General features: G+C 38.7%; 3 protein-coding genes and 1 long non-coding RNA gene across 11 annotated transcripts in view; 3 read left to right on the forward strand and 1 right to left on the reverse strand.

The window, feature by feature from the left end:
- The first annotated feature begins 599 nt into the window (after positions 1-599).
- LOC117152798 (gastrula zinc finger protein XlCGF57.1-like) overlaps positions 600-16,161 on the forward strand; it is a 32,004-nt gene continuing 16,442 nt past the window's right edge. Inside the window, exon 1 of the mRNA XM_033326412.1 lies at positions 600-664. Within this exon, the coding sequence (XP_033182303.1) occupies positions 663-664 (2 nt within the window). The 5' untranslated portion in view covers positions 600-662. The remainder of the gene's footprint in view (positions 665-16,161) is intronic.
- On the forward strand, positions 634-4,817 carry LOC113172019 (zinc finger protein 239-like). Of its 8 annotated transcripts, XR_003299729.2 has the most exons (5): positions 634-834; positions 1,096-2,004; positions 2,107-2,938; positions 3,769-3,844; positions 3,978-4,817. XR_003299729.2 is itself a non-coding variant. In XM_026374810.2 (3 exons), exons 1-3 carry the CDS (start codon positions 663-665, stop codon positions 2,260-2,262), a joined length of 1,254 nt encoding a protein of 417 aa, XP_026230595.1. In that variant the 5' UTR covers positions 634-662; the 3' UTR covers positions 2,263-4,817. The 8 variants fall into 8 exon arrangements, 4 of the variants coding, with proteins under 4 accessions (XP_026230595.1, XP_026230594.1, XP_026230597.1 ...); XR_003299728.2 differs by having other exon boundaries at positions 2,107-4,059; positions 4,175-4,817; XR_003299726.2 differs by having other exon boundaries at positions 2,107-3,844.
- LOC113172084 (zinc finger protein 189-like) lies at positions 5,141-8,879 on the forward strand. The gene is made up of 2 exons (XM_026374904.2): positions 5,141-5,385; positions 7,936-8,879. Exons 1-2 carry the CDS (start codon positions 5,208-5,210, stop codon positions 8,595-8,597), a joined length of 840 nt encoding a protein of 279 aa, XP_026230689.1. The 5' UTR covers positions 5,141-5,207; the 3' UTR covers positions 8,598-8,879.
- Positions 8,140-12,475, reverse strand: LOC113172105. The gene is made up of 3 exons (XR_003299735.1): positions 12,336-12,475; positions 11,493-11,619; positions 8,140-8,223 (listed from the first exon to the last, which is right to left on the reverse strand). It is a non-coding gene; the product is annotated as an uncharacterized LOC113172105 (long non-coding RNA).

The raw sequence follows: 16,161 nt of genomic DNA on the forward strand, positions 1-16,161 counted from the left end.
GTTGACGTTTGTTGGTCATCGAGATGTTGGTGAGAAAAACATTTACATGAACTCAGATTCACAGACAAATGCTTCACTTTGTTTGTTATTTAGATAAAAACTAAATTCATGTAACTATAATTTTAAATGGGATTATTGATAAATGAAGATCTGAAACATCTGTGGATAAAGATTTAGAGAAAAGACGTGTTGGTCACACAGGTGAGAGGAGGTGTCATGTGGTAAATAATCAATACTATGAGAATCCACACCAAGCATATTTACAGGGGAGACTGGAAGTGGGTGTGAGTTCATGAACTTTGAGACCAAGACTGTTCTCTCTGACTTCTGTCTGCACTCAGGTTCCTCTCATAACTCCCGTAACAAGTATTTTTTTTACCTCTTCTTTTAATTTAGTTTGTGATTCTTTTAATTCCTTTCAAAGTAATAGCATGGAAAAGACTAATAGCTTTGATTGTGAGATGAAGTAGGTGAAATGTTTCCCTGCTGTGGATGTTAAACCTATTAAATGAAGGCGGAACTAAAGCGAACTCACGTTCACCGCCGGAACTTCTCAGTGTGACGTTCGGCGGAAGTAAATAGCAGCAGCGTTGTGATGTTTGGAGTCAGCTGGGAGACGGTGGTGGAGTGAAAATATAAAGTTAATTAATAAAGAAGCAGCGATGTCTTCAGTTGTTCCTCTGAGAGAGTTCGTCACCGAGCGACTAACTGCTGCTGCTGAAGAAATATTCAGAGTCTTTGAAAAAACTATCGTCGAGTACGAAGAAGAGATCGATCGTCAGCGGAGACTGTTGGAGATCGTTTGGAAACCGGAGATTAAACTGCACAGGATCGGTGGGTGGACTAACAGGGTCCTGGATCCTGATGGTTTAAACTTGATTTGATACTGATTCAGTTTTTCTATTTGCTGTCTAATAAAGTGTAATTTGGTTTTTTCTACATTTAAGTTTCCACTAAAATCCACAAAGTGACAATAAATGTGTCAGAAAACTCAAATCACCTGATCACTAAAAATCCTCAAAGCTTTAGTTTAATCCACAGATTTAAATTCAATTCACACAACAACAACTTATTTATTGTCCTTTGTCTCCACAGAGCTTCCACAGGCACATGTCTGTAAGGAGGAGGTTCTCACAGACCAGGACAGGAACTCCAGTCTGGACCAAGAGGATCCAGATCCACAGATTAAAGAGGAACAGGAGGAGCTCAGCACCAGTCAGGAGGGAGAGCAGCTGGTTCTGAAGCAGGAGACTGAAAATGTGACGTGGATTCCTGCTTATGAGGAAAGAGACCTCAGTGAACCAGAACCAGAACCAGAACCGCTCAGTGAGCAGCAGCTCCTCTCTCACTGCTCCCCCATCGCACACACTCTAGACACGTCTCTCATATCAGAGACCGTCTATAACACTCCAGATGAACGGACTTTCAAATGTGACACCTGTGGAAAAGCTTTTCAGTACAAGTCCAAATTTCAGAGGCATCTGAGAATCCACACAGGTGAGAAGCCGTTTGTTTGCAGCACGTGTGGGAAAAGATTCAGACAGACGTCACAACTGAAAGTTCATTTAAGAATCCACACAGGAGAGAAACCGTATTCTTGTAAAACATGTGGGAGAGCTTTCAGAAACAGTGGTGACCTGAAGGTCCACATGAGGAGAGCCCACACGGGGGAGAGACCGTACTCCTGCATCACCTGTGGGCAGAGATTCAGTGAGACTACGTCGTTAAGACAGCACATGATAGTCCACACAGGCGAGAAGCCCTTTTCCTGTGAAACATGTGGCAAAGGTTTCACGCGTAGCCGAGCCCTGTTGGTCCACATGAGATCTCACACCGGCGAGAAGCCGTATTCTTGTGAAACCTGTGGGAAAAGTTTCACCCGTAGCGGCGGGATGTTGGTCCACATGAGGACCCACACGGGGGAGAAGCCGCACGCCTGCAGCATCTGTGGGAAGAGGTTTGCTGAGAAGTCGACATTGAGAAAGCACGTTAAACTCTACACAGGTAATTAACAACGAGAAATAGATTCATAATTTATAGAGAGTCCAGAGACGTTTGTTTTTAGCAGCCAGTAACAGAAAATATTCAGTTTCTTTGTTTCTCCAGAGCTCCCACAGCAACATGTCTGTCAGCAGGAGGAGGTTCTCAGTGACCAGCAGCTCTGTGACCAGGACAGGAACTCCAGTCTGGATCCAGATCCACAGATCAAAGAGGAACAGCAGGAACTCTGCAGCCGCCAGGACGGAGAGCAGCTGGTTCTGAAGCAGGAGACCGACGACCTCTACGTTAACTACTACTCTCCTCTCTCACAGCTCTGCTTTAGCTCGGAGCCAAGATCATAAAGGAAGCAAACATGTGGACTTAAAAAAAGTTGATTCGTATGAGTGAAGGAAAAAACACACGGCACAGTAATAATGTAGAGAAACGTGCTGTGTCAGCGACAAACTGAGATGAAATAAACTCCCCTTGTTACATGACTGAAATGTATTAGAAGCACCTTCTGTCAAAAACTTTATTATCTATTCAGTGAAAGTAACTTATTTTAGTAATCAGTCCATGTGTTTCTTTGTTTTTATTTATTTTTTCGTTTTAAATTTTTCCTTTATTTGTTGAAAACTACTTTTGTATTGCTTAAAGTTTTGGGTTGACATCATAAAGGAAACGTGTAATTCAGTCGAATTAAACAAAGCAGTGGTCGAGTTAGATATTGTATAAGCTTTGTTTCAACAGTTTGAACGAACAGTGTCTAAAATGATTGATGAAGGCTCGAAGCACAGCGTGACACCGAGCGGAAGTAAACAACGAGGCTATCAGCGTTAGCTCAGTGGAGATGGAGGTGTCTCTAAATTATAGATAAATAATGAGCTTTAAAGAAGCTAAACCTGGGATAAAACTACACAGGATCAGTAGGTGAAACACCGATGGTCTCAACTAACAGGTCATAATGGTTTGTTTTTATTCTCTTTGTTAAAACACCGTTTTAAACGTGTGAAAAGTAAAGAAACGTGTTTTTATGACAACACAACTCGCTGCTTCAGCATCTGAACCTCATGAATGAGAACTGAAGAACCAGTGAACAAGTCGGATCTGTTGGGAGTTGATCTTTGATTATTGTTCTCAGCACAGAAACATGTTGTCTGAGGTCTGAAGATGCAGCTCGATTAAAGGAGGAAGGAGAAACAACCTTTATATTCAAACTGAAGATAAATGCAAATGGACACGGGGTTCATCTTCAATCTTCATCTGTGATCAAATCAGAATGAATTATTTGTCTTAGCTAGATGTAAATTTATCTGACGGCAGACAGAGAAACCTGAGAGATGGTTCCTGAACCTCTGGGCTCAGCTGACATGAAACAAACAGGTGGATTGTTGGAAATGCTCTTTTTAAATCTGATCCAAACCAACAAGTTCTGGATAATTTAATGATTTCGGAATCAACGTACTTTATAAAATGAGATGATCGTCTTTGTTGTATTTATCAGTCTTGATAAATAGTCAGACGTCTGTGTGGGTTTTCTTCAGGCACTCCAACTTCCTCCCACTGTCCAAAGACGTACTTTAGGTTAATTGACTCTAAATTACCCAAAGGTGTGAGTGGTTGTCTGTCCCTGTGTGTCCCTGTGATTAATGTCTGTCCAGGCTGAGCTCTGCCTGTCATACAATGACAGCTCAGATACACTCTCTCGATCTTTGAGTGGAAAAGCAGTTTGGATAATGGATGGATGGATACCATCACATTAGTAACATGTTTCTCGTGTCTCTCCAGAGCTGAGCTGAGCAGAGTGACAGTGACGATGTGAACAACTGATCGACAGGGGAGAAGCTGTTTGTCTGCTACTGTGGTAAAAGATTCAACTACACATCTTATTTGTTTTGTTATTTAAAAATCCACACGTGAGAAACCGTGTCCTCGTGAGACATGTGGGAAAGTTTCATTCTTATTCCATCATTGAAACCCTGTGGTGATCTACACAGGAGAAACCACACCCCTGCAACACCCGTGGGAAAAGATTTAGTGCAATGTAAGTGCTGAAGATTTACACGAGAATCCACACAGGTGAGAAGCTGCACTCCTGCAAAACATGTAGGAAAAGATTATTCAACTTGTCTTCACCGAGCAAACACATAAAAATGTATGAAACTGTTTGTGTCTAACGTGGGAGAACATTCAGACTCTGTTGACGGTCCACATGAGGAGAGAAACCACATCACTGCAACAGCTGAGAGAAAAGAAACGTCGTCTTTTTGTTGTATTTTCTGACTGATGTTCACAACTCGTTTCAGATTAGGCACGAGCATCATCACCCTGACCTGTAGTTAGGCTGTTGTCACACAGACTTTCACTTTCTGTCAGACAGAAAATGTTTTTTTCCTTTTGAGTTTGGGCGTGTGTTAGGGTTAAGTGGTGGTGCCCGATGACAGCTGGGATCGGCTCCAGCTCTCCTGTGACCCTTGAGTGGACAAGCACTTAAGAAAATGGGTGGATGGACAATCTTTGATCATTCACTGTTTGGTTGCAGGAGCCAGAGGCCGTTGCACAGGAGTGTTTGAATGCTTAGTTTTGTTATTCTGTTTAAATTAAATGTATTAAATTCTTTGTCCTCGCTAATGTGCTCTCAGATAAAATTGTTGTTTGCATCTTTGAACATATTGACACAGAAAAAGAAATTTTAATTATTATTCATGTTGTTTTCAAATGTTCACAATTATGGAATCAACCTTAAACCATGAAGTAACATAATCTAAATTGGATGGACATTGAAAAAGAGAAAAAGAAAGAATTTATTTGTGTGTATTTGCATAAATAATAGTAAAATAAATGCGTTAATTTCTCCTAAATATTACTCACTGTTCATTTTAACTGATAATATTTGCTCTATTCGTTAAAGTGACATTGAAATATTTCTCTCATGTAAAGTCACAAATACAAAACAAAACGAAAAAAATCTACATTGTTTTTTTAATATAACGTTTCGTATGGTCACGAGAAGCTGAATGATGAGTTATGTTATGATAGAATTTATTTTTCAAACACAAAAAGTTAAATAATCACAAATGAAAGCGGAACTTAAAACGAAGTGACGCCCCCCGCCGGAACTTGACAGTCGGACTTCCGGCGGAAGGAGTGCATTAGCAGCGTTAGCCGCGTTAGCTCTATGGAGGTGTCAAGTCGCAGATAAATAGTCAATTTGCTGTAAAGCAGCGATGTCTTCGGTTCAATATCTGAGAGAGTTCGTCACCGAGCGACTGTCTGCAGCTGCTGAAGAAATATTCAGAGTCTTTGAGAAAATTATCGTCGAGTACGAAGAAGAGATCGATCGTCAGAGAAAACTGCAGAAGGTCGATGTTTTGGAAAAACACAGGAAAAAGCAGCAAATGAGAAGTGAGTGAATAATAATAATCTAAAATATAATAATCTAAAATATAATGATCTAAAATATAATGATCTAAAATATAATGATCTAAGATATAATGATCTAAAATATAATGATCTAAGATATAATGATCTAAGATACTAATGATCTAAAATATAATGATCTAAAATATAATGATCTAAGATATAATGATCTAAAATATAATGATCTAAAATATAATGATCTAAAATATAATGATCTAAGATATAATGATCTAAAATATAATGATCTAACATACTAATGATCTAAGATATAATGATCTAAAATATAATGATCTAAGATATAATGATCTAAAATATAATGATCTAAGATATAATGATCTAAGATACTAATGATCTAAAATATAATGATCTAAGATATAATGATCTAAGATACTAATGATCTAAGATATAATGATCTAAAATATAATGATCTAAGATATAATGATCTAAGATATAATGATCTAAGATACTAATGATCTAAGATATAATGATCTAAGATATAATGATCTAAGATATAATGATCTAAGATACTAATGATCTAAGATATAATGATCTAAGATATAATGATCTAAGATATAATGATCTAAGATACTAATGATCTAAGATATAATGATCTAAGATATAATGATCTAAGATATAATGATCTAAGATACTAATGATCTAAGATATAATGATCTAAAATATAATGATCTAAGATACTAATGATCTAAGATATAATGATCTAAGATATAATGATCTAAGATACTAATGATCTAAGATATAATGATCTAAGATACTAATGATCTAAGATATAATGATCTAAGATATAATGATCTAAAATATAATGATCTAAAATATAATGATCTAAGATATAATGATCTAAGATCTAATGATCTAAGATATAATGATCTAAGATATAATGATCTAAGATATAATGATCTAAAATATAATGATCTAAGATCTAATGATCTAAGATATAATGATCTAAGATCTAATGATCTAAGATATAATGATCTAAGATATAATGATCTAAAATATAATGATCTAAGATATAATGATCTAAAATATAATGATCTAAGATATAATGATCTAAGATATAATGATCTAAGATATAATGATCTAAGATATAATGATCTAAGATATAATGATCTAAATTATAATGATCTAAAATATAATGATCTAAGATATAATGATCTAACATATAATGATCTAAAATATAATGATCTAAAATATAATGATCTAAGATACTAATGATCTAAGATATAATGATCTAAAATATAATGATCTAAAATATAATGATCTAAGATATAATGATCTAAAATATAATGATCTAAAATATAATGATCTAAGATATAATGATCTAAAATATAATGATCTAAGATATAATGATCTAAAATATAATGATCTAAAATATAATGATCTAAGATATAATGATCTAAATTTTAATGATCTAAAATATAATGATCTAAAATATAATGATCTAAGACACTAATGATCTAAGATACTAATGATCTAAGATATAATGATCTAAGATATAATGATCTAAGATATAATGATCTAAGATATAATGATCTAAAATATAATGATCTAAGATATAATGATCTAAAATATAATGATCTAAGATATAATGATCTAAGATACTAATGATCTAAGATACTAATGATCTAAGATACTAATGATCTAAGATACTAATGATCTAAAATATAATGATCTAAGATATAATGATCTAAGATCTAATGATCTAAAATATAATGATCTAAGATATAATGATCTAAGATATAATGATCTAAGATATAATGATCTAAAATATAATGATCTAAGATATAATGATCTAAAATATAATGATCTAAGATATAATGATCTAAGATACTAATGATCTAAGATACTAATGATCTAAGATACTAATCTAAGATACTAATGATCTAAGATATAATGATCTAAGATATAGATATAATTATCTAAGATACTAATGATCTAAGATACTAATGATCTAAGATACTAATGATCTAAGATACTAATGGCCCCTTATAAATCCACCTGACCCCTGTTCATGTGGTGGTTCTAATGTTGTGGCTGATCAGTGTCCAGTCAGTGCTTGTAACCTCTTTGTCCTTATTATTTATGATCAACAACAAAACAGCAGATGCAGTAATTTTTATGCTAATTGGTGTTTTTTATTTCACAGAATAACAGAATAACCATTTTTCCACAAATGTTTACATATGAAACAGAGACGTCTTTAACTCAACACAGACGTTTAAACCACTGATGCACAAAAACCTATGCTGGCATGGTCAATTATAAAAAATAAATAGTTACAGCATTTTAACGTACAGTCCTCAGAGTTTCTGCAAAGTTAACACAAACACCTTGAACCTACGCAGCTCGTATTGTTTAGCTGTTACTATAAATCAGATCTACCTGGAGTTTGGTTGAGTGTGAACTTTATTTTGTTTAATTTAAGGTGGAATGACCCACGTGTCGGTCCCAGCTCTGTAACAGTACTGCTCAGCTGTCTTCAGTGTTGTCATCAGTGACCTGTCTCATTTGTGTCTTCAGAAATCCCACAGCAGCATGTCTGTGGTCAGGAGAGGAACTCCAGTCTGGAACTAGAGGATCCACAGCCTCAGCGGATTAAGGAGGAACAGGAGGAACTCTGTGCCAGTCGGGACGTAGTGGAGCTTGTACTGAAGCAGGAGACCAATGCCTTCAGGTTGGCGTCTACGTTTGAAGAAAGTGACGACAGCGAACCAGAACCAAACAGCGACAACGAGCTCCTCTCTCACAACTGTCCTGTACCTGAAGACCAGGATCTGGACGGTAGAAACTACATGGACTCGGGATCAACTAGGAATACAGAAACAAATCAGAGACATCACATCAACACAGGTCACAGTAACAATGTGGACACGTCTCCTGTGTCAGAGACTCACTGTAGCACTCACACAGGTGAAAAGTTTATCGAATGTGACTTTTGTGGAAAAGCTTTTAAGTATAAGTACAACTTGAAGAGACATCTGAGAATCCACACAGGTGAGAAGCCGTATGTTTGCAACACATGTGGGAAAAGATACAGTCAAATGTCAATACTGAAGAGGCACATGAAGATCCACACAGGTGAGAAGCCGTACTCCTGCAAAATCTGTAGAAAGAGATTCTGCCAGAAGACGCAGCTGCAGAGACACGTGAACATTCACACACGTGAAGAGTCGACTGGTTAATAAACAGTGTTCAGACTTTGAGGAATCTACCTGAGAGGAGCCTGTTTACATCCTGCAACAGCTGTGAAGGTGTTTATGGAGATGAAGGAATCTGGAAGCTAAGTCCTGGTAACTGGACTTCCTGCTTATTAGGTTAAAACGTTTCACTACTCATCAAGTTGCTTCTTCAGTCTGAAGATCGTTGGTTACAGACACTAATTTATCCTCGAGGTTTAGTTTCACTCCACCCCAGGATTGAAGAGACTCGTTAGATGAAACCATGGAAGGGGAGGATGTGAATGAGGTTTCATCTAACGAGTCTCTTCAATCCAGGGGTGGAGTGAAACTAAACCTGGTGGATAAATTAGTGTCTGTAACCAACGATCTTCAGACTGAAGAAGCCTTAACCTAATAAGGAGGAAGTCCAGTTACCAGGACTCAACCTCCAGTTAATGGAGAAGAGTTCACCAGCTGACAGAACCCTTTGCAATAGCTACATCATGACTGGGAACAGGTTACAGTTTTATTGTACAATACTGTCAACATGTCACGTTGTGTTTGTGTAGCCTCCTTTTTCTTGCGTGACTGTCTCTAGGGGTGTAACAGTTCTCAAACTGAGGCCAAACCTGCAACACGAGCTGCAGTCATTTGCATATGAAACGTTTCAAATCTCAGTGTAGGATGTTTCTCTTAGCTTTTAGTTTGCTAACTAGCATCAACTGTGTTTGCCATGTAGCTGCAGCTCATTGCAGTTAAACAAAGCTTCAGTTGATCGCGTTAGTCACGATAACTCAGCCCCCTTTACACAAGCAGCACTTGGTTGTAGAAAAGCAAAGAGTTGGTGCCGCCCTGGAGCTGGTTTTCCTGTCTGAGAACCAGTTCTTTGGTGGTGAAAAGCAAAGAAGTGGTTTGAAACTTAGCACTGTCAAAGGTTTACCAGCTGTCAGCTGCTGCTGCATTCAGGGACAGGTCAGAGTGTAGGTCGTCTGTGTTTCAAAGGTTCTCAACCCCTCGCACCAAACAGTGAACTTAGAGAACTGTTACACCTCCATGCATCACTCATCTTTCTGTTTGAAACAACATTTCTTTAAAACTACTCAAAGAAAAACGTTAAAAACGAGTGCACAGTTCCTTCAAATGTGAATGACCGACGTCCTGAACTGATCTGTTTCACTCGGTCTCAGTTATGAGTCGATTTTGAAGCTGAGAAACTTTCCAGGTCACTTGATGTTTGTGGTCAACTAGAGTCCTTCTAGTTCATATATTATTATTATCATTATATATTAATATAAATGTATTGTTTCATGCCTGTAGAAGATTCACTACCCAGTTTGTAAGAGGTGCTGTGTAAATAAACTATTATCAAAATGTTATTCTAATATTTTCTCTGCTGGTCATTTCAACGTATTGTCCCACATCAAATAAATGAGCCTCACGTCACGTCTCCAAACCCACAAACTGCATTTAACAAGAACTCGAGACGTTGGCCACCTGCTGGAAACGACACCGACCTCACTTCACCACATGAGGTCACTACAGGACCGTCCCTTTGAGGCGCCAAGGGTTCGGGGTTCAGTGTCTTATCCAGGGAATCGAACCACCAACCCTTGGGTTCGTAGATGACACTCGCTCACTGTGACCCGCTGTCACATATAAACCAACATCAAAGCTACAACAAACAGTTCTACAAAATAAAAACTACCCGGTTTTTGGGACCTGAACTTGGAGCAGATGGTGGATTCATCTGACCACAGCAGGGGTCTAATTACACGGTGGCTCCCGTGGACCTGCTGATCCTGCACACACCCTGACTACACGGTGTGTTAGTGATCCATTAGTTCCAGACTGGTACAAGTCTCAAACAGAATTCTGATGATCCGATATTCACGTCTTCTTTTACTGAGCAGCTCTGTGTGTTCTGAAGTTATTTATTATATAAATCCTCTGAATGAAGAAATAAATGATTAAATATATGTGCAAGAGCATAAAATTAGAGTTAGAATTAATTGATTATGTAATAATCTGTATTTTTCCCTGAAATGTTGGAGAAGTTTCTGCTGAGTCTTTAACATGGTTTTGTTCTGTCTGATCCCTGTCGTCTAAAAACGTCTACACGTTCTCTTGTCTCTGTCTTGATGTTCCAGACATGACCGACCGGGAAGATCGCTGCACAGACGGTCACGGAGAGAGAACAGAACAACAGGCTCTCACAGAGAGATATTGTACATTAAATGGATCCGAGAGGTTTAGTTACTGCAGCTCTGAGTGTGTTCAAATCACAGGTGATGTCTGTACAATAACTCAGGACCTCACTGGCACACAGAGCTACATCAGCTTCACAGCAGCTGAACAGGACAGAACGAGACAGGAAATATCTGAAATCAGCAGACTATCATAAATATATGATTTGTAGCTTCACTGTGATCAGTCTTCTCATCGGGCTGAGATTTAATTTACATACAGCCCTCTGGATTCAAACAGAGGAGATCCATTCAGCTGAGCAGAGCAGAAAGCTGAAACCAGGACAATCAGAGCATGTGGTGCATCACACACAGCTTTAAGGTCATACGAGGTACCTACTGAATCCAGCACCACAGAGGTGACCGTCTACACGAACATCTACAATGTCAAACTGTTCTTCACTGACTAATGGCAACTGATGACCTGCTCAGCTGTGGTTGGAGGCATTGGACAAAATCAGAGTCGCTAGCGCTGTTTGGTTTGCTTCCGTCGTCACGGTGACCTGGTTTCTCTGGTAATTGGGGAACGAGGTTACGTGAATCTAAGTAGACTTAATTTGCACAAATCACTTTAAAAACGAGGGATCTCAGCTGTGAGACAGGAGCTGCTGCTCGGTTCTGGTTCACCGTGGTCGCTTTCTTTTAAACTAGGAGTAAACACAACATCAACTCCTACCTGACGACAGGTGCAGAGTTCCTCCTCTTCCTCTTTAATCTGGATCCTCTTGGTCCAGACTGGAGTTCCTCTCCTGGAGACAGAGCTGCTGTAAGAGGTCGTCGTCTTTCCGGTTGTTGTCGGAGTTCTGGAGACAACAGGATAAGAAATAGTCAAACTCAGTGTGAGCGTTACAAAGTTCACGTCCATCAATGTGTTTTTCGGCGTTAATGTTTTAAAAAGCACTATTTAACTTGATGATATCAACTCACATCATTATTTCAGTAAATTCTCTGCTATTTATCAATATTAAAGTAAGAACAGACAAATATGTTGCATGTTTTTTGAAGTGCTGTTTGTTCTGTGCTGGTTACAGCAGTAAAAGTGATGTCCATATTAAAGTATGACTAATATATCTTATGAATAATATTATATATCATCATTCTTAATTTAGGGTTTAAAGTTGATTCCGGGGCTCCACTGATTTAATGATTTTAAAATTATAAAAAAATAAAAACATAAAATAAAGACACAGAAATAGACAGAATCAGTTTGACTGAGGTGTCACAGACAAGTCTTCAAAGTTCAAACGACGAATAACTAAAACTGTAAATGAGCAGTGGACAGAAGAGATGAAGACACTGGATTTAAAATGAACAAAATACAAATCTTAAATCGTGTTATATTGTCTCTATATCTTATTTTTGGATCTAATACTTTTTCTTATGTTTCTAATTAGTAAATAAAGGACAAAGTTTAAATAAGCAACTAAATATTAAAGAGTTCAGGCTCAGGTTGTTTTTAATGTTCATTTACTTTATTTAAATTCTTCGTCTATTAAATAAACTTCAGTTAGTTTCTGACCTTCAGTTGTCACCTGTGTTCTTTTATCTCTGGTTTCCAAACGATGTTCAAAACTTCAAAACTCTAATTTCTTCAGCAGTTTGTCTCTAAATCTCTCGACACGTTTCACTTCTTCAGCGGTTTGTCTCTAAATCTCTCGACATGTTTCTCTTCTTCAGCGGTTTGTCTCTAAATCTCTCGACATGTTTCTCTTCTTCAGCGGTTTGTCTCTAAATCTCTCGACATGTTTCACTTCTTCAGCGGTTTGTCTCTAAATCTCTCGACATGTTTCACTTCTTCAGCGGTTTGTCTCTAAATCTCTCGACACGTTTCACTTCTTCAGCGGTTTGTGACTAAATCTCTCGACATGTTTCACTTCTTCAGCGGTTTGTGACTAAATCTCTCGACACGTTTCTCTTCTTCAGCGGTTTGTGACTAAATCTCTCGACACGTTTCACTTCTTCAGCGGTTTGTGACTAAATCTCTCGACACGTTTCACTTCTTCAGCGGTTTGTGACTAAATCTCTCGACACGTTTCACTTCTTCAGCGGTTTGTGACTAAATCTCTCGACACGTTTCACTTCTTCAGCGGTTTGTGACTAAATCTCTCGACATGTTTCACTTCTTCAGCGGTTTGTGACTAAATCTCTCGACATGTTTCACTTCTTCAGCGGTTTGTCTCTAAATCTCTCGACATGTTTCACTTCTTCAGCGGTTTGTCTCTAAATCTCTCGACACGTTTCACTTCTTCAGCGGTTTGTCTCTAAATCTCTCGACATGTTTCACTTCTTCAGCGGTTTGTGACTAAATCTCTCGACACGTTTCACTTCTTCAGCGGTTTGTCTCTAAATCTCTCGACATGTTTCACTTCTTCAGCGGTTTGTGACTAAATCTCTCGACATGTTTCACTTCTTCAGCGGTTTGTCTCTAAATCTCTCGACACGTTTCTCTTCTTCAGCGGTTTGTCTCTAAATCTCTCGACATGTTTCTCTTCTTCAGCGGTTTGTCTCTAAATCTCTCGACATGTTTCACTTCTTCAGCGGTTTGTGACTAAATCTCTCGACATGTTTCACTTCTTCAGCGGTTTGTCTCTAAATCTCTCGACATGTTTCTCTTCTTCAGCGGTTTGTCTCTAAATCTCTCGACATGTTTCACTTCTTCAGCGGTTTGTGACTAAATCTCTCGACATGTTTCTCTTCTTCAGCGGTTTGTCTCTAAACCTCTCGACATGTTTCACTTCTTCAGTGGTTTGTCTCTAAATCTCTCGACACGTTTCTCTTCTTCAGCGGTTTGTCTCTAAATCTCTCGACACGTTTCACTTCTTCAGCGGTTTGTCTCTAAATCTCTCGACATGTTTCTCTTCTTCAGCGGTTTGTCTCTAAATCTCTCGACATGTTTCACTTCTTCAGCGGTTTGTGACTAAATCTCTCGACACGTTTCACTTCTTCAGCGGTTTGTCTCTAAATCTCTCGACACGTTTCTCTTCTTCAGCGGTTTGTCTCTAAATCTCTCGACACGTTTCTCTTCTTCAGCGGTTTGTCTCTAAATCTCTCGACACGTTTCACTTCTTCAGCGGTTTGTGACTAAATCTCTCGACACGTTTCACTTCTTCAGCGGTTTGTCTCTAAATCTCTCGACATGTTTCTCTTCTTCAGCGGTTTGTCTCTAAATCTCTCGACACGTTTCTCTTCTTCAGCGGTTTGTGACTAAATCTCTCGACACGTTTCACTTCTTCAGCGGTTTGTGACTAAATCTCTCGACACGTTTCACTTCTTCAGCGGTTTGTCTCTAAATCTCTCGACACGTTTCTCTTCTTCAGCGGTTTGTGACTAAATCTCTCGACTCGTTTCACTTCTTCAGCGGTTTGTCTCTAAATCTCTCGACTCGTTTCACTTCTTCAGCGGTTTGTCTCTAAATCTCTCGACATGTTTCACTTCTTCAGCGGTTTGTCTCTAAATCTCTCGACTCGTTTCACTTCTTCAGCGGTTTGTCTCTAAATCTCTCGACACGTTTCACTTCTTCAGCGGTTTGTCTCTAAATCTCTCGACATGTTTCACTTCTTCAGCGGTTTGTGACTAAATCTCTCGACATGTTTCACTTCTTCAGCGGTTTGTCTCTAAATCTCTCGACGTTTCACTTCTTCAGCGGTTTGTCTCTAAATCTCTCGACGTTTCACTTCTTCAGCGGTTTGTGACTAAATCTCTCGACATGTTTCTCTTCTTCAGCGGTTTGTCTCTAAATCTCTCGACACGTTTCACTTCTTCAGCGGTTTGTCTCTAAATCTCTCGACATGTTTCTCTTCTTCAGCGGTTTGTCTCTAAATCTCTCGACATGTTTCACTTCTTCAGCGGTTTGTGACTAAATCTCTCGACATGTTTCACTTCTTCAGCGGTTTGTCTCTAAATCTCTCGACACGTTTCACTTCTTCAGCGGTTTGTGACTAAATCTCTCGACATGTTTCACTTCTTCAGCGGTTTGTCTCTAAATCTCTCGACACGTTTCACTTCTTCAGCGGTTTGTCTCTAAATCTCTCGACATGTTTCTCTTCTTCAGCGGTTTGTCTCTAAATCTCTCGACACGTTTCACTTCTTCAGCGGTTTGTGACTAAATCTCTCGACACGTTTCACTTCTTCAGCGGTTTTGTGACTAAATCTCTCGACACGTTTCTCTTCTTCAGCGGTTTGTGACTAAATCTCTCGACACGTTTCACTTCTTCAGCGGTTTGTGACTAAATCTCTCGACACGTTTCACTTCTTCAGCGGTTTGTGACTAAATCTCTCGACACGTTTCTCTTCTTCAGCGGTTTGTGACTAAATCTCTCGACACGTTTCACTTCTTCAGCGGTTTGTCTCTAAATCTCTCGACTCGTTTCACTTCTTCAGCGGTTTGTCTCTAAATCTCTCGACATGTTTCACTTCTTCAGCGGTTTGTCTCTAAATCTCTCGACTCGTTTCACTTCTTCAGCGGTTTGTCTCTAAATCTCTCGACACGTTTCACTTCTTCAGCGGTTTGTCTCTAAATCTCTCGACACGTTTCACTTCTTCAGCGGTTTGTGACTAAATCTCTCGACATGTTTCACTTCTTCAGCGGTTTGTCTCTAAATCTCTCGACGTTTCACTTCTTCAGCGGTTTGTCTCTAAATCTCTCGACATGTTTCACTTCTTCAGCGGTTTGTCTCTAAATCTCTCGACGTTTCACTTCTTCAGCGGTTTGTGACTAAATCTCTCGACATGTTTCTCTTCTTCAGCGGTTTGTCTCTAAATCTCTCGACACGTTTCACTTCTTCAGCGGTTTGTCTCTAAATCTCTCGACATGTTTCTCTTCTTCAGCGGTTTTTCTCTAAATCTCTCGACATGTTTCTCTTCTTCAGCGGTTTGTGACTAAATCTCTCGACATGTTTCACTTCTTCAGCGGTTTGTCTCTAAATCTCTCGACATGTTTCTCTTCTTCAGCGGTTTGTCTCTAAATCTCTCGACATGTTTCACTTCTTCAGCGGTTTGTGACTAAATCTCTCGACATGTTTCACTTCTTCAGCGGTTTGTCTCTAAATCTCTCGACACGTTTCACTTCTTCAGCGGTTTGTGACTAAATCTCTCGACATGTTTCACTTCTTCAGCGGTTTGTCTCTAAATCTCTCGACACGTTTCACTTCTTCAGCGGTTTGTCTCTAAATCTCTCGACATGTTTCTCTTCTTCAGCGGTTTGTCTCTAAATCTCTCGACACGTTTCACTTCTTCAGCGGTTTGTGACTAAATCTCTCGACACGTTTCACTTCTTCAGCGGTTTGTGACTAAATCTCTCGACTCGTTTCTCTTCTTCAGCGGTTTGTCTCTAAATCTCTCGACAC

This window comes from Anabas testudineus, chromosome 17 (genome assembly GCF_900324465.2).
Source record: "Anabas testudineus chromosome 17, fAnaTes1.2, whole genome shotgun sequence".
Lineage (NCBI taxonomy): Eukaryota > Metazoa > Chordata > Actinopteri > Anabantiformes > Anabantidae > Anabas > Anabas testudineus.